Genomic DNA, 18,421 nt, shown 5'->3' with positions numbered 1-18,421 from the left:
ACTGAAACTGTTACAAAAGTTTCGTAGGCTAATAGGGGCTCCAACCATCGTGCCTTATTTTATTTAGATTGAATAAAGTTTTACTCTCTCTCTCTCTCTCTCTCTCTCTCTCTCTCTCTCTCTCTCTCTGTTCTGACGCGCGTCGACAGCACACACTACCGACGGCTCGTAGCGATGAAAGTTCAAAGATCCCGCCTATCTGCTTCGACGAGCTGATTAGAGGCGCAACGGGAGATGGCACACGAACGTGGCTGCATTTCGGGCTTCCAAAACGTGATGTCAAGGGCTCTCCTATTTTGTTTCTTTCCTCCATGCGCCGTCTTCTTGTAATCTTTTTGTTTCGTTGAACAGCCTGTCTAACGTTAGTTGGGACACGCTATACCTCGCAATGAGCGGCGGAAAAACAAAATTTCTTCTGTTAGTGGGATTTCAGCGAAAACAGCTGCATAACTCCGAACAACCCGCCAAGACAGTTCAGTTTGTAACAAAGCGACATGTTCCCACCTGGGCGCGCTGCTTTAACTTCATTCATCGCAAGAAACAAACCAACGCGACAGTTGCAACCGTACGCACTATCTTTATTTCAGTCATATTTGCGAGTCGCTCGAGCTCTCAAATGATATCCGCAGCTGTACGTAGACTACCGCAGAAAATAAAATGAAGCGTGACATAAGTGGCACAGATACGCACCTATGATGGGTCTGTCCGTCGCCGCAGCGCAGACGACAGAAACCGCGAAGCAGACGATCAACGATACGCACCACATGGTAACAGACGAGACACTGACGTTTGCTATCGGTCAGAGACGGCAAGCGCGTTGTGCCAGATTAGCACTTCCTCTAGTTGATGCCTGCGACGTCTCCTCCTATATCATTGGACACGCCCTAGCAGGCACCGCAGTCTAACACTCGCAACCGTACCGCTGGAGTCACGTGACTCCCGTCGGCGAAGCTTCCTGCAGGCAGGCCGGGTGAGTCATAGTTTCAGTATTCCGCCGCGTCGGCGCTGGCGGCCGGCACAGGAGGCCGCAGTCCAGTGAGGCCCGTTGACTGAAAACTGTTAAAACACTGGACACGACAAGTGGCTTCAGTACCCGCACGATAAATCTTTCCTGAAGTCGACAGTGTGGATGTGCTAACTGCACACTACAAAGCACTACAGGGTAACTTTGTGACACTTAATCCTTACTCAGAATCGCCTTAGCCAGTGGTCACTCAAACTGCTGTTGGGAGGTATCTCGTTGAAAGACACGCCCGGGTCTTTTTTTTTTTTTTTTTTTGCTTTTCCCTGACTAAACGAGCGTTGCAGCATGCTGCCATGGCGCATTGTTGAGCAATTAATACGTACGGTTGTATAGCAGCGTTAACGAAGAAATAGCATGAACTTCGTGTGCTTACGCATAAATCACAACGTGCAGTCGTCGTCTGCTCGAGTTTTACCGGCGGCGCAGCGACCGGTGTGTCACAAGCGTCCACCACAAGGGGCGCTATTGGCCATACAAGTGGCAAGGAGGAAAATGGAAAGGAAAGGGCAGGCGGTTTTCGGCTCGCCTCGCAGGCATCTATCTATAGGAAGGGCTGGCCAGATAAGGCCTCTCCGCGAAGACCTTGTCATTCGAGACACCGCTGGCGCATATCTCGCTTCCATTGTGCTTATAAGAGTTATTATCACCTCCACCTGAACCTTCTAATAACCGGCCCTGCGCTAATCGCCTGAGTAGCTTTGCCTTTGCATACCACGCGTCCGCATGGTATTTCTGAAGCGGCTTCGATGGATGCGGTGTTTGCCATTCGCTGACAGTGCCGATTTAAGGTTGACTAACAAGGTTTTACGTTACGTACACGGAAGAGCGCGCGGAAAACTACCTTCCCAAGGTGTTCTTTTGACGAGTGACGTTTGTTTCTGAACGTCGAGATTCTTTACGTTCCACTGTGCCACTGAAACCTCGGCACACTAGCACTGAGGGGCTTCAGTTTAGATGAGATTTTTAAACCGCAAGTGAGGCGCGTCATGACAAGCCTGAAGCATACGGCAGGCGTACGGCGTACGCCATACGGCATACGGCGTACCTACGGCAGGGTGCGACAAATGCTGACGGCTTCTGAGAACAAACAAGGAGGTGTTGCAGCACCGTGTTCAACTTTTCACATAACAAAGTTGACCTATCGAAAGTAGGGGTGAGCGAATATTACGAATTTCACATTTTCTTTTCAAATTCAAATTTTTTATTTCTGCCTTGCACAGATACAGACAGCGGAGGCGCAGATAAAGCTGTCAGAAACAACTTGACAAAGCCACAGCCCCCTTTCACTTGGCTGCGGCTTCACAAAAAGGCTTTTAAAACAAAGGTAATTGCAGTCTAGTAACAGTTATACAATAATGAACAAGTACAAAAGAAAACATAACAAAATTATACAATATTTAGACAATATTCACCACAAAGAAAAACAGAACCTACATGGTAACATACATAGCACGCAAAGCAGTCTGACGCACTGAAGAGATCAATATTATTATATACATAAGCATTTAAGAGAGAAGGAAGAGTGAATTGTAGGCGTTCTCCACCGGAATTTGTTCGACGGGTCGGCACTACCCAATTCTCCGCATACCTTGTCTTGTAGGTTGCTTTTTGGGTACGCAAATCAGCAAGGTAACGTATGTGATTTACGTTTCTCCGCATTTCCAGTTTAAACCGGACGCTCAAGCGGTATTTATACAAGTTGTGGACCTTCAGCACACTACTTTGCAGAAAGAGGTCCACGCTCGGTGAGCCCCAGGGGACATTGTGAACATGACGAAGGAACTTCTGCAAGATGTAGATGCGCTGAAGACAGCAAATTGTGACTGTGCCGCACAATAAATCACAATAGTTTAAATAGGAGTAAAAAAAGGGAATTATAGAGCAGTAATTTTGCTGGCCTTGGAAGAGCGTATCTGAGCCGACATACGACCCCAGTTATTTAAGCCAGTTTCGTTGTGATATGGTCCACGTGATGTTGCCAAGGCATACAGGAGGAAAAAACTACTCCGAGACATTTAAATTGCTCGACCACATCTATACGTCGTGAATTTAGCTTAATCTCGAGAGAGGAGGGAACTGGTTTATTTTTAGGGCGGAATATGACAGCTTGTGTTTTCTTTTCATTTATACGCATGCATTTGGATTGGGACCATTTTTGTAACTCGTTCATAGTGTCATTTCATTCCCGAACAAGAAGATAAAAATCATTTCTAGCAAGAAAGATGCTAGTATCATCAGCGTAGATAATAAATTTAGCAGGGGAGTTAATGTTGGAGATATCATTAAGGTACATATTAAATAGTAATGGTCCCAATACACTGTCCTGTGGAACGCGAGAAATAACAGATTTTAGTTCAGATTTCATATTGTCTATGCAGACAGCCTGTTTTCTATGTGCTAAATATAATTTAAGAAGCATTTGAGCCTGTCCCTGAAAACCATAACACTCTAAGTTACTTAGGAGTATAGTGTATTTCACTAAGTTGAATGCCTTAGAGAAGTCCATGAGGACTCCAATAACGAAGGCTTTCTTTTCAAACTGTGTAATTATGTATTCCTTTGGTCGAGTAGTGCTAACTCGGCAGATTTATTTTTACAAAACCCAAATTGATTCGGTGACAGAAGATCATGCTTATTAATAACATGAGACAACCTAGTATACAGAACTTTGTCAAAAGCTTTTGAGAAGATTGGGAGTATAGATACTGGTCTATAATTTCCTAAATCATTGCGGTCTCCTTTCTTACACAGAACGGTTACTTTGGCTATTTGCATTTTATTAGGGAATGTTCTGGTAGCTAAGCATAAGTTAAATATATCGGCAATAACAGGCGCAATGACTCCTACAACGCGCTTCACAGACCTTGCTTGAATGCCGTCAGTGTCATAGCTACGGCCGTTATTAAGGTTTTGTATTACTGATATAACTTCTTCTGTTGTAGCCGGATTCAGAAATATCGTGTCATTAATGTAAGAATTAATGTATTTATTAGAATCATGATGCGGGTTGTTATGAGCTAGGGTTGTAAAAACGTTGTTAAACGCATCTGCTTGCTCTTCTCCAGAAATGTATTTATTACCTAGCTTTAGCGTACTGGGGGCAGCTTGTCGTTGTTCACATCTCAGTATGAAATACGAATCGGGTATTTTCCTTATTCGAAGCGTACCCTATTCAGGAAAAGCATATTCCGAAATTCCCGCATATTCGAGGAGTGCCTAATAACGGTGGAAAAGGCGAATATTCGGACAGACTGCGAATAAGGGAGCAGGCAACAAATTATATGCTTGCCCCGCGTTCTCCTAAGAATAAGTTTATTCACTGAGAACTTCGCATGATCCGCTCACGTATTCGCCTGCTCTGTTTCAGTCAATCTGCATCGCGCCGCTGAGACACGATCAGTTTCCCTATTTACCAAGCTTCATTCTGTTGCTCTTTCATAACGATATATGATGTACTTTCGGGCTCTGTGAGTATATGCAACAAAATATGTATCTCCAGAATGTTACCTAGACTGTTTTTAAATATTTGGAAAATAAAAAGAAAAAGTTATATGTCCGAGGAGAACATTGCATAGCCATCGGCAACTCCCGCCTTGTGTTCCCGCTTTTCTAAGATGGTCGCCGGCTCTTTGCTACGTGCTGCTGCTTTGTGAGGCAAGCGCTAACCACGCTAACTTCGCCACTGCGCCATTTGCAACTGTCTCGGTGCTTATACAGCCCTCGCCCAAGCGTGTTCTCCAAGAACGGCGTCAACTGCGGATGACGGGCCACCGAGCAAGAAAAGAAATAGCCGGAAGAAGTCTTCTTTGGCGGTAACACACAAGATTCTCGCCATCGACAGCTCGGTGCAAGTCGTGCGAACGTGTTCTTCAAACGCCGACGGGAAGAACCACAACTCTTCAAAATCACATGAAGCAGTAGCAGCCTTTGTTGATGGAAGAGTACGAAAAAAAAGGACGCCGTCGCAAACGCACCGTTGAAGAATCAACCGACGCTGTATTGATGTACTTCAGCAAAGACCCAGCAGCCATTGTCTCAGAAGGAAGAAAACGCACTTCACCAGAGAGTGGATGAAATGGTCGCCTTAGATCTTCTCCCTAACAGCTTTGTAGACAACGAAGGTTTCAAAGCACTCGCGAAAGCAGCTGTACCGTGCTACAGTCTGCTATCTCGAACAAAAATGGTCGTGTGTGCTCGTCCCGTGCCTGTATGACGACACAAGAGCAAAGGTACGACACGAGCTGCGAAAAGCACTTGATCAAGGAAGGAGCACTCCCGCTTTTACGGGCGACATCTGGACGTCGCGTGCCAACGAGGATTTTATAAGCCTCACGTGTCATTTTCTTTACGATGAAGTTCAAGATGAAAGAGTTCACCTTGAACATGCGCATGTGCCGGACAGTCACACGGCTGTGAACATAGCTGCCTCGTTGGAGCGGCTACGCACCGACAGCGAGACACCAATCGACTGCGTGAAGTACATCGCGACGGACAACGGCCGCAATATCCGAGCGGCTGCCAGGAGACTGTCTTGGCTCCAGCGATACTGTTTTGAGCACACTCCACAGCTGGCGATCAGCGATGCGATGTTGTGAACTCCGGCAATAAAAAAAATTAAAATATATTATGGGGTTTTACGTGCCAAAACCACTTTCTGATTATGAGGCACGCCGTAGTAGAGGACTCCGGAAATTTCGACCACCTCGGGTTCTTTAACGTGCACCTAAATCTAAGTACACGGGTGTTTTCGCATTTCGCCCCCATCGAAATGCGGCCGCCGTGGCCGGGATTCGATCCCGCGACCTCGTGCTCAGCAGCCTAACACCATAGCCACTGAGCAACCGCGGCGGGTTCCGGCAATCAACAGACCCTGCAAGAAGGCGAAAGCGAGTGTGATAAACTAGAAGCATAGCCCTAGTGCGCAGAAAAGACTGAACGATGTGCAGAGGCAGTTGAACAAAGACGTGCCCCACGTTGTGCAGGATGTTGACGCAAGATGAAATAATCAGTACCTCATGGGGCTCTCCAGGTTCCTTGAACTCCGAGACCATCACACTTGAGCTCATCACTTCGGACACGAGCATAGATACATTTAAATCCGCAGAGTGGATAGATGCAGTGTGGAGTTTCTGGGGGCATTGAAGCCCTTGTCTGACGCAACTGTGACCTTAAGTGCTAAAAAGTAGCCCTCATTGTCATGTCTAATTCCTATTATTTGTTGTATACAACAAATAATAGGAATTAGACATGAGGCAATGCAGCATTATAATGCTGCATTGCCTCGAAGGTTGCAAAGGCAACTCAGGATTTACTAACAATCTCGCAAAATGTATCAAGACTCGCTTTGCGGTGGAGCAAGAAGTCGCCGAAGGGAGCGGACACATCTCACGTCGGCTCCGTTTTCCGAGAGCAGCTACGCTGTGATTATCGGTCATTCACCCCATGAATTTAACACCAGCGTATTCAGGAAGTCGCCAAGATTCTACTGGCACCATATTCAAGGTGGGGAAACGACTTTCTTCCCAATTACAGAGGCTTTTGACCGGCTCCACGCTAACTCTCACCGGAGTAGTTCGCATGCTGGGCCTCACCAGACACTCGAGGGGACGCGCCCAGCCCCTTCTCCCACGCGGGTGCTGGCTTCGCAATGATGCAAGTTGCAATGATGCAATGATGCAATGATGCAATGATGCAAGCAATGATGCAAGTTCAAGTGAACGGGGAGGACATCTCCCCCGAAGAGTTTCTCGAGGGCAACGTTTGGTGCACCACCAGATACAAAACCCAATTCGACCGCGAGACCGCGCAAAGCAACACCCAGAACGGAGCCCACTCCCGCACCGGCGAAGGAGCGAACGGCGACCGACAGCGTTAGCGTCAAAGACAGCGTAACGTGAAGCAGCAAGTCATAAGGAACAGCAAAATGTCACTACTCCCACGAAGTGATTTCAAAATCGTGATACGACCACGAGGAGGCCTCGACGTTGCCACCACCGAAACCGTGCGCCTCGCATCGGCCTCGCCTCGCACCGGGCTGCCGACGTACCGGCGCAACAAGCAAGGGAGGACACGGTGTGCTCCAATAACCTCCAGAACATCATACTCGTGAGTACACCCCACGCTACTCACGCCGCTAAGTACAGACAGTTAGAAGCCATCACCATAGGTGATCGCCGCCACGAGGTCAGTGCCTACGAGACGCCCCCTGACTACACGGTGAAGGGAATCATCAGGGGAATCCCTTTGGAGGAGGACGCCAAGTCCATTCACACCAACATCGTTCATGCACGCAACCCCCACGCCCTGGCAGCCAAACGACTCAGTAATACCAAGACGGTCATAGTGGCCTTTGAAGGACCGCGAGTGCCCTGCTACGTCAGGTACGACGGCGCCCTCCTTCGCCGCGCCCTGTATAGCAAGCAAATCGACATGTGTCACTGCTGCGGGAGACTCGGTCACCGCATGAACGTGTGCCCCAATCCTCAGGACAAAGCGTGCCGTGGTTGTGACGCCCTTAACCCAGGCCCCGACCAACAGTGCTCCCCCCATTGCAAGCTGGGCGGGGGAACACACATGACGGTGGATCGCAACTGCCGCGCATGATACAAGACCCCCTACGTCGTGACAAAAAGGCAATGGGAACGACACAGGGCCGCCGAGGAGGCGGCCGCTTAAGCCAACAACCCCGCCGGCAAGCCCCGCTCAAGATCCGGGACTCGCAGCCGAGGCCGCTCCCGGTCCCGAAGCCACACCCCAGACCCCCGGCTGCAGCAGCAGCAACACCGTTCTCGCAGCCACACCCCCAGAAGGACCCCAACGAGACACACTGAGACCACCGAGAAGGTGAGCTGGGCAGATGCGGTCACGGGAAAACGAGCACCAACCGCGAAGGCTGGCGACAAAACACCCACTAAGACAGAGACGGAGATAACTAAATTAACACAGGCGATACAAGCGCTACAGAAGCAAATAGAACACATGCAGACACAGATTCGCGCAAAAGACGACCTCATACAGCAACTCCAGCATGCCGTGAAAAGTGGTACCGATACAGAGGCCATGCAGGAAACTCAAGAACCCATAGAGGACGACGAGGTCGTATGCCCCGACACTAAACACAGACCCACTCCCACACAGGCCACGCAGCCCACGCAGGGAACAGAAGAGGAACCCTTAGAGGACGACAAGGTCTAATTCATCCGATACTAAACGGATACCCACTCCCACCCTTATAGAGGCAACACGACCCAAGCGCACGCACGCAGCGATACGTACGCGACGCGCGAATAGGCGCACTCGAGGCTCACTTAAGCAATCTCGAGAAAACTATCATCGCGTCCATCACGCGTACCATCCAGCTCAGCTTGGAGAGCGTTCACCTCAGACTGTCCAGATTAGAAGCCGCGAAGAGCACGATCGTACCGCCGCACAGGGAAGCGGCGCAACACATGCAACAAAATATAAACATGGCCCGACACCCATCAAAACAAAAACACACGATATGGAAGTGGAACTGCAGAAGTTACCAAAACAAACGAGCGCATTTACAACAATACCTGAAAACGATCCCCGAACGCCCAGACGTCAACATACTGCAACAAACAAACGGTCCCGCCAAGCTCGCGGGGTACCAGTCTATAACAGGCAAGGCGGAGAAACCAAACTTCAATACGCTGGCCAAGCGAGCGCACACAGCTATCGAACACGACACCAAAATCAGAGACATTGAAGCCGTCCTCGTAGAACTAATTCCACCACGCAAGACGCGCAACAGCATCTTCGTGCTCAACGTCTACAGCAGTCCCAGATGCCGCCAGCACCGCTTCCATGTCCTCTTCAAACGGGCAATCGACATCGCCCAGGGGCAACAGCTGTTCATTGGGGAAGGGGGCGGGGGGACTTTAACGCAGTGTATAGGGCATGGGGTTACAAGCACGATCACCCCAAAGGCACGCATCTGCAGGCAACGGCGCAATACGTCGGACTCGAGCTGGTCACCGACCCCGCGGCACCAACAGGGCAGGGCAACAGTGTCAGCACTGACACGACGCCGGACCTTACTTTTACGTGCAACACACGCAAAGTCACTTGGACAAAGATCATGCAAGTCTTGCGAAGCGATCACTACATTATTCCCATAGAAACAGAAGACGGCCCGCAGGAACACAATGCCGGTCGTCAAATGAAGGTCACCAACTGGAATCAGCTACGCAAACATCGTGACAAGCAACAGGTGGAAGACATCAAAGACATAGACCAATGGACCGACCAACTGCGGTGGGATATCGAGAGCGTGACGCAAACGATCCCGTCGACAGCTGGGCTCGAGACAATAGACTCCCTGTTGCTTCACATGTGGGAAGCCAAAACCCACCTGCAGCACCGATGGAAACAACAGAGACACAATAGGAGACTACGTAAACGGATAGCGCAGCTCAACAAAGAAATAGAAGAGCACGCGCTTAACCTGCAACAACAACAATGGGAAGAGAAATGCGCGGAGATGGACCGTCAACTCACCGCGCGTTGCACGTGGCAGTTACTGCGGTACCTGATTGATACCGCCAACACCAAGACCACACACATGCAAGGCATATAAAAAATCATACACGCTTACGGGGGAACGGAGCAACAATTCCTACGGGATGCGGAACGCCTTTACATATCCCAGACGCCATCGCAAATATATCCGGACTTCTCGGGAAAAAGCCAACGCCACCCTAGACGCGGAATTCTCCGTTGCCGAAATCCAGGCGGCCCTCGTGAAACTCAACACCACGTCGGCCCCTAGCCCCGATCGAATATCCAATAAGGCACTACGCAATTTCGATTACGGATCGATGGAGAAACTCACAAAATACATTAACGAGTGTAGGGCGCACGGCAAGCTACCCCAATGGAAAGAAGCATAGATCATACTGATACCGAAACCAGTCAAGAAACTACAGCTGGAGATCCTGCTCCCCATCTTCCTCACGTCTTGCGTGGGCAAGTTCATGGAGCACGCGTTTCTCAATAGACTCACGGATTACCCCGAGGACAAAGGATTATTCCCACACACCATGATTGGGTTCAGAAGACATCTCCTCACACAAGACGCCCTTCTGCAACTAAAACATCAAATTATAGACAATTCGGGGCGCTCAACGAGAGCCATCTTCGGGCTGGACCTGAAGAAGGCCTTCGATAACGGTCGCCACGATGCCATATTGCGACAAATAGACAAGCTAAATCTCGAACTGCGAACGTACAACTACGTCCGAGACTTCCTCACGGGAAGAACCGCTCGCATGCGAGTGGGACAACTAGAGTCAGATCAAATCAACATCGGGAGCTCGAGCACCCCGCAGGGCTCGGTGATCTCGCCGATGCTCTTCAACTTCGTCCTGCTGGGGTTACCCGACCGATTGCCTCAAATCGAAGGACTGCATCACACGCTATACGCGGATGATATCACGATCTGGACAACGGGAAGTGACGGAACGATCGAGCAGCGTTTACAGCAGGCCACCCAATACGTGGAAAACTACCTCGTGGGCACTGGACTTGCCTGCTCGGCCGAAAAATCCGAACTGCTGCTATATAGACCGGTCAGAAAGGGGCGCCCACCTAAAGGCTACAACCCCCCGGAAAAGGAAGAGATCCAATTAACGGCCCCAAACGGCCTACCCATCCCGAAGGTAAATAACATCCGGGTATTAGGAATGATGATCGAACACAAGGGCGGCAATGGCGAAGCACTTCGCAAAGTAACGGCAAAGACCACCAGCACGATGCAGCTCATTCGACGCATCACCAACAAACACGCGGGTATGCGCGAAGGCAGCGTCATACGACTCATACAAGCCTTCGTCATTTCTCAAATAAAGTACACGGCAGCGTTTCACAACTGGGCGGTCGCGGAAAGAAACAAGCTCAACGCCCTCATACGCAAGGCGTACAAATGTGCGTTGGGACTTGCGCCCGGAGTCAGCACCACCAAGCACTAACTAGGCTTACACAATACGCTTGAGGAACTCGTGGAGGCGCAACAATTGTCCCAACTCGAGCGCCTATCCAAGACCCGCCTGGGCAGACACGTGCTCGAAAAGCTCGGCATCACATACCACACCACGCAGCACGGCATCAAAGTAGAAATTCCAAGAACCATACGTGAGCAGCTATATCTACCCCCATTGCCTCGCAACATGCACCCCCAACATCACACGGGGAGACGTAAAGCCAGGGCACAATGCATGGACCAAAGTTCAACAACAAGGAGGCGGTCTTCACCGACGCAGCCCGTTATCGAGACAGGAAGAGTTTCATGGCGGCAGTTACTAGCCACCGAGGCAACCACCTCACGAGCGTCACCGTGAACACGGCACATGCCGAAGCGGCAGAGGAAGCGGCCATAGCACTGGCCCTCACACAAACCAAAGCGACATACGGGACCTTCGATTCGCAAACGGCAATTCGCAATTTTGCAAATGGGCGCATCTCGCAAGAGGCGTATCACATACTCCAGCGACATCCCATACACCAGAGAGAGGCTGACTTCGATAAATGAAGGCACTTGCTATGGATCCCGGCACACACTGGATTGAGCACCCCCAACGAAGCGGCCCACCGCGTTACTCGAGGCCTCACTCACCGAGCATCATCGGAGGAAGAGCGCCCACGGGGTACTGCAAACGTCTGGGCGTGAGAGGATCGTATGACCGGGTTCCACGACATCACGACACACTACCAGTTACAAAGACGAGTATACCCATTCCCTCACGCTAGGTTAGACAGGACGCAAGCAGTACACTTCAGACAATTACAAACGGATTCTTACAGAAACCCCAGACTCATACACGCCATGTATCCAGACATGTACAGTACAAACAGATGCACATCGTGTGGCGAGGTTGCCACACTTAATCACATGATATGGGAATGTCAGCGCTTAACAAACAAGTCGGGCAGTGCCGACCCCTCCGGCTCTTCCACCGCCAGCCTCTGCTCGCAGTGGAAGACCGCACTGCTCAGCTCGAACCTGATAGCACAACTCTGGGCTGTCCAGCGAGCCGAGGAAGCCGCTTCGAGACAAGGCCTCGGAACCGCGTCCGCGGCGGGTTCCCAGACCCACTAAAAAACGCCGGACTCAAATCTTATTGATTTGAAAAAATAACGTTTACGCTCGCTTTGCGGAGTGCGACTTTGACGAAGTGTCCAGCCTGGCCATGTTTCTTGATCAGCGCTTTACGGCCACAGTTCATCAGGCATCTGGTCAGATTACCTGGCTGAAAGACCCTGTGACAAGGGAGCTCCAGGCAGCTGACGTGGAACCCAGTGGGGACACTGCTGGGCCAGCGACGACTTCGTATCCCCTGGTAGCATCCAGTGTATGGAGTGCTTGTGACGATCTAGTGATGAACAAGGCGAAGACACATTTGGCATCTGCCCCTGAAAAGGAAGTTATAGACTACGCGGAAAGGCCTCCTCTGGAAAGGGGCAAGGATCCTTGTGAGTGGTGGCAGTCCGTTGGCCACTTCAAGTACGTGCTTTTAAGTACCTCACTCCCAAACCCTAAATCCCTAACCTCCAACTAAATGACTTCAACACCGGAACATCGGTAAGAGTGAGTACCGTTCAATACAGAGTGAAAAAGGGAGTAGCGCCACTTCCTGGCATAGTTTCTCGCACGATATCTACACGCGTCTACCCCGAATTCATGCACCTAAGCTTACCCCCCCCCCCCCCCCTCTATCGCCAATGTATCGAGAATGAGTGGATGGGCGCAAACTCGAATCACTGCGCCGAAGCGCGGGTGACGGCGACTCCACCGACAGCACAGAGATGTTCAAAGCTGAAGCAGGGTTCGGAAACTCCCTATACCTTGAGTAAAACTTGAAGCAGGGTGCGAAGACTCCCTATACCTCATTTAAAAGTATCTGCATAGCGCAACAAAACAAGGACACAAGAAGAAACAAAGACGAAGACAAGCGCTAACTATCAACAATGAAAATTTTACTTTCGGGATCGGTCATACTTATACCTCCAAATAACCACGTGCACACTATGATAGCAACCATGAGAATGCAAATCGCGGAGCAGTACCCGCAGAAGTGTGCCGTGTTTACGAAGCGCTTTTTTTCCGCATTTATCTTGGAAGCTTCTAGTCATTTTTTGAAGCATTGCGCCAGCGCTCGTTCATACCAGTGCCAAGCAATTATAATGAAAAATATTTATAGCAAACCGTCGTTAACTACCAATATTCGGAGATAACATATTACATTTCGTCATTTCGTGGAAGTAGTCGCTTTGAAATTCATAACTTCTGGTTAAGTTTAGGGCTACTGTTCAACTAGTCAACAGATATAGGGGGGGTAGTATAAAGAAAGTAACTTCCTGGCACCATCAATCGTTAATTTTGTTCGTGAGTTGTCAAGTGAATCAACTAAAGCTGGACGATTTATCGGTCAGCCAAAACTCAACACAAATTGAACGTATTTTGTTTTTATTCACACATTCCGTACTGGAAGAAGACTGACCTCCAGGCAGTGCGAAAGTGTCCATCTGCAGAAGCAATTTTCATTCACAACTGAGGTTTGTACATAATGAGCGAACGTAGGCTCCAGAAGGTCCAAACCAATGCGAAAATTAACAATCACGGGCTGGTCACACGGAACTTGACTATCACGTATGTCATGACGGCCACACATCTTGTGGCTTACAGAAAGAAGGTAGAGTACATGTATTTCATTGACAGTACGAGAAGTAAGGACCCACAGAATTTTAAACTAGCCACGTGCATCCGTATGAACAGGCAGTAGCCTATAATTGCTCTCATTATTTGAAGTATGTGCCGAATGAGGGAGCATATTTCTATAGCGCTTACAAGTGCATATAATCTGCCTGTCGTCATAATTTGCGTCATGCTCCCAAATACAGAAAAGCACGGCAAGTATTAGGACACTATTTTGACACAACAGCAATGCAAGTAACCAACCGTTCAAAAACAACCTTAATAGCACTCTTCATCGCAAGGGGGATTGCCAGTTTGTACATAATTAGCATTACATACTCTGTACTTGTATTAGTGGTATCATTAAATGCTTTTTGCCCGTGAAACAAATAACAATGCGCCTCGTCTGTTATACAGGTGCTCAAAAACTTGCACACACCGAAGCTGAGCCTAAAGCAAGGTAACTGAGCAATAAAAACAAACTCGCACTCAAGTCCTTTAGTACCAGTATTTCATCGACAGCATATGGGCTGCCTTCATAACGAATCGGTCGAGCGACACTGCTCTGATGTCAGTACAGTCAGGCTTGCACAAAACTGGTTTACTCGTGCAAAATGAATACCAGCTCAGAAACTAAAGTGAAACACTTGTGCTTACCTGCTGTCATTAGGAAACGTGAAAAAACTTCGCAGAATTGGAATCCCCGGTGTTAAAACACCACAGAGCCGCGCAACACATGTGATCCCCCCGATTTAGCCCTCTTCCGTCTTATGCTTGATTGGCCTGGTCTCCTGCGTCTTCCGTTCGTCGCACGCCTGATCAAGCTTCTCTGTCTTATCTTTGCCATCTTCATACTTGGGACGACAACCGAAGCAGGTGACCAAGCGCGATCCGACTTGTGATATCGCTGAGCGAGTGGCAAGGGTGAGCGGAGGTAGGCTGGACGGATGCACGAAGACAACCACTTACCGCTGTTCACCCGATATCATAGAGTTTCTCACTACAACACCTAGAGGGAAATCTGGCGCCACCGTCTACGGGAGTTTCCCAAGGGGCCCTGTGCCGTCATGGGAGTGACGGTATGTGTGTCTGCGAGGCTTGTGTTGGCTGGTGTTGTAAGAGGCTTCGTCTAAAACGTGGATATGGCTACACAAATAACGCGTTTTTAAAGTAAGGTCTTCATAAAATGCGTTCATTCATGCATATTACATCTTCCAGTGAAGTTTACTCATCTACGATGCATGACCAAGCGAAGAAAAGCAAGAACAGACGACAAACTGTTTCAAAGCAGGCGCGAATCTTGTCGTCTGTCCTCCAACTTTAGCGGCCCGCTGATACTTTTTACGCATCATATAAGTGTACATGCAATAACAAGTTCTCGTAGTTAAACAGAACGGGTTTTTGTGTAATAATAAAGCTAAAACAGCTATTTACATGCTGTTTTAGTAGAAAATGAATCATTATGACAAACGGAACGGTGCTTGTCTGGCTCTCCAAAAACGATGCCAATCCGAAGTCTCAGTATACCGACATTTACACGCATACCACAGCGCAGCAGCGCCAGATTTCCCTCTAGGTAATATAGTGACAAACTCTGCGCGATATAAAATTCACAAAAAGAGAAATAAAAAAAAATAAGTTTGGACGTCCGGCAACCGCTTGGAGCGCGCATGTTCCTTGAAACCGAAACTATAGCACTAAAGTACAGAACATCTACGTTCTAAGCCCCTTGTGCGCAGCAAGGACAAATCTATCGCAACCCAGCACACCCGCAAGCGATTACACAGAAAATAAGCAAGAAGATAGTGGCTACACCGAGGAACTTTACTGAGTAAGAAACTGGACAAGCCGCTGCTTCAAAGTGTTTGCCAAATAAAGAAAGAAGAGCAATACATTCCGATACTGATTCAATTCATAAGCGCAATGCTTGGACAGTTTGGAACATATATTTAGCGCCGCTTTTAGTACAAGCTGTGTATACGCTGCTCGCGCCGTTTGCACAAGGCGTAATGAGCAACGAGAGAGATTACATGTCCTCTGAAACTGTGGCCAACGCTTCGTGTCGTTCACAGAGTCACCGCCTACAATATCCACAGAAAGAGGGATTTGCTATTTTGTTGAAAGAGAGATGTGCCTCCCACGGGATTGCCTCAAACAAAATTTGGAGGACGCTTAAGCTTCGCGATTGAGAGTGGAACGCGATAGCGTTCAAAGGCCCCTTACTGTTTTTCGTGCTTCCCGGCAATTGCAGTTTATGTAACCGTAACGTTTGCCGGGAAACGCTGGCTGCGAACGCTATGCACGAAGGCGAGCTTTCTGGTAGAAACACGACCTCTTGCGTGGGTTGATCTCCTGTTATTGTTTCGCACTTTTAATATTTCAGTCTGAGAAGAGCTAAAATAAAGAACATGCACTGTGAGTGTTCTGTTTCCATTACATTTGTTTATGGGTTCCCATTCTCAGAATTCCGAGGAATAACTTTTTAAAGAATGACAGACAAGGCGTGGGCAACTTTGGTGGTAGAAATGTGGTTGGGTATGTGTGGTTCAAAAGCTTCTTTTTTTTTTTTTGCCGGAGCGACGTCCAACGCCGACGCCGGATTTTCTGCGACACGGGCTGCTTAACGCTGTCGCGTTAAAATGACTACGAAATACTGGAGCACCGGAGGCATAAACGGCAGCTGCAACCATAGTAGCGACATCCCTCGGTGTTTTCTTAAGCTGGAAACCGTCAGAAAGGTTACTGTGTTTCCTTTCGCCCTAGTGAAATAGAAAGACCCACTATGCATGCATAATCATGGGACGCCCAACATTTTTACGCTACCCACTAAGTTATTTACAACGTGTCATTGTAATTACAGTTCTTTGCGCTGTCGGTGAACCAAAATTTGCAACATCGTGCCTCCAGCGCTGCTGTAGGCTTCTACGTCTCTCTTAGTCCTTAAATGGCAAACAAGCGCTGACCCAATAGGCCAACATTATGTTACAAACCACATAGACTAAAAATTTTATTCACGGAACCAATGCCGCATCGTTGCGCGCACCATCGTCTTTACTCGGCGCCTCAAGGTCTGGCTGCGCGCCCGAGGTCACGTGACGTGACTTTGCGCGGAGCAATGGGACGACCGCTCTGGCGACGGCGCCATCTTCCCGAAGTGGACGCATGCCGTTGCTTCGCCCTGGCGACGCTAGAGGGCCACGCTCTCACTCGGGTGACCGCGTCGGTGGCGATGCGGGTGGTAATTTCACTGGAAGAGGTACATCTGCGTGAAGTACGACACTTCTTGGGTGAACGAAGGCTGGTAGTTGTATATCAGAGCCTTGCGTTCCTCTTCCGCGTCTTGGAAGCGATGGCCGTTCAAACGGGCTGCAAAATTGAGAGATCGTACCGATCGTACTTTTCGTACCGCGAGCTTCAGTTCAACGCATATGGAATGAGGCCGATAAGCAGCGGCGGCGGAACCGATGATAGAGACTTTACGGGTTGTGCTCTCAATCCCGAGGCATAGAAAGCTACTTTGCCATATTCGGCGCACGGCGACCACTTTAACCGCTGTTCCGATCCTGACTGATTTAGTGTCTCATTCATTCATTCATTCATTCATTCATTCATTCATTCATTCATTCATTCATTCATTCATTCATTCATTCATTCATTCATTCACTCATTGAGCTTCGGTTTCGCGCATCAGGAATATAGCTGATAAGCAGGGGTGACTATTATTAGAGAGTCTTAGGGTGAGGTCCCCAAATTCCAACATAGACAGTCACCATATTAAACCCTGTCTCAATCCCGATTGGCTGATTGATTGATGGATGTATGGATGGATTTATTTATTTATTTATTTATTTATTTATTTATTTATTTATTTATTTATTTATTTATTTAAAGACGGAATGTGGCTCCAGATTAATTGTGGCCACGCGGGGTTCTCTAACGTGCACCCAAATCACGATTCACTAGCAGTTCCGCAGTCTACCCCCCTCACCATGCTGCCAACCTGACAGCGAGTCGAACCCGCAACTTCCCGTTCGGCGTCACACCATGGCCACTAAGACATCGCGGCGTGTGCGATCTAATTGCGCCGTTCGTCACCGTCCCTGAAGAACCAGCTCGCTCGATAAGAATCGAGTCAGCAAAGAGGAGGCATATCGCAGTCGCACCTTGCTCCACGAAGAAGTTGGCCAGGTACTGCGAGAACAGCGCGGTGTCCTTGTTATGGTACAGGTGGCTCCGCCCGGGACTGCTGGTGCCCCACTCGAACACCGCCATCTCCGGATGGAACTGGACGGCGAACACCGGTGCCGATATGGCTGCAAGTATGGCGTGATCTCAAGCATAAGGGCTCCTTTGAAGAGTTTGTTTTTAGTACGGTATAGTCAGTTATACTTCATGTTTGCCCTGATATGTGAAGCCGCTGTTGCGTGTCATACGCGCATCCGAGATTGCTGGTCACGCAATTTTTTTGCTTCCGGGTGGAAAGCTAAGCTTAGTGTCTACAGGAGAGTTCCGTCTGACTACACCAACACGTCAATGATGGCACTCGGTAATGTATAATAATAATAATAATAATAATAATAATAATACACACACGCACACACGGCGCACGCATGTACGTGCGTGTGCGTGCGTGTTTTGTGTGCATTTGCGCGCGCCTGTGCGTGTAACGCTCCTCTATCGGGTGT

The 18,421-nt window shown here is 48.9% G+C and overlaps 1 protein-coding gene across 2 annotated transcripts in view; it reads right to left on the bottom strand.

Annotated features, from left to right (window-relative positions):
- The window catches only part of LOC126529420 (gamma-glutamyl hydrolase-like), a 70,645-nt gene that overhangs the window by 36,230 nt on the left and 15,994 nt on the right, over positions 1 to 18,421 (bottom strand). For both annotated transcript variants that reach the window (XM_055069585.2, XM_055069586.2), the window contains one exon: positions 17,900 to 18,049. In XM_055069585.2, coding sequence (XP_054925560.1) covers positions 17,900 to 18,049 — 150 coding nt within the window. The remainder of the gene's footprint in view (positions 1 to 17,899; positions 18,050 to 18,421) is intronic.

The sequence above is a fragment of the Dermacentor andersoni genome, chromosome 8 (genome assembly GCF_023375885.2).
Source record: "Dermacentor andersoni chromosome 8, qqDerAnde1_hic_scaffold, whole genome shotgun sequence".
Classification (NCBI taxonomy): domain Eukaryota; kingdom Metazoa; phylum Arthropoda; class Arachnida; order Ixodida; family Ixodidae; genus Dermacentor; species Dermacentor andersoni.
Note: the sequence above shows the minus strand (reverse complement) of the source record. Positions and strands in the feature narration are given on the sequence as shown.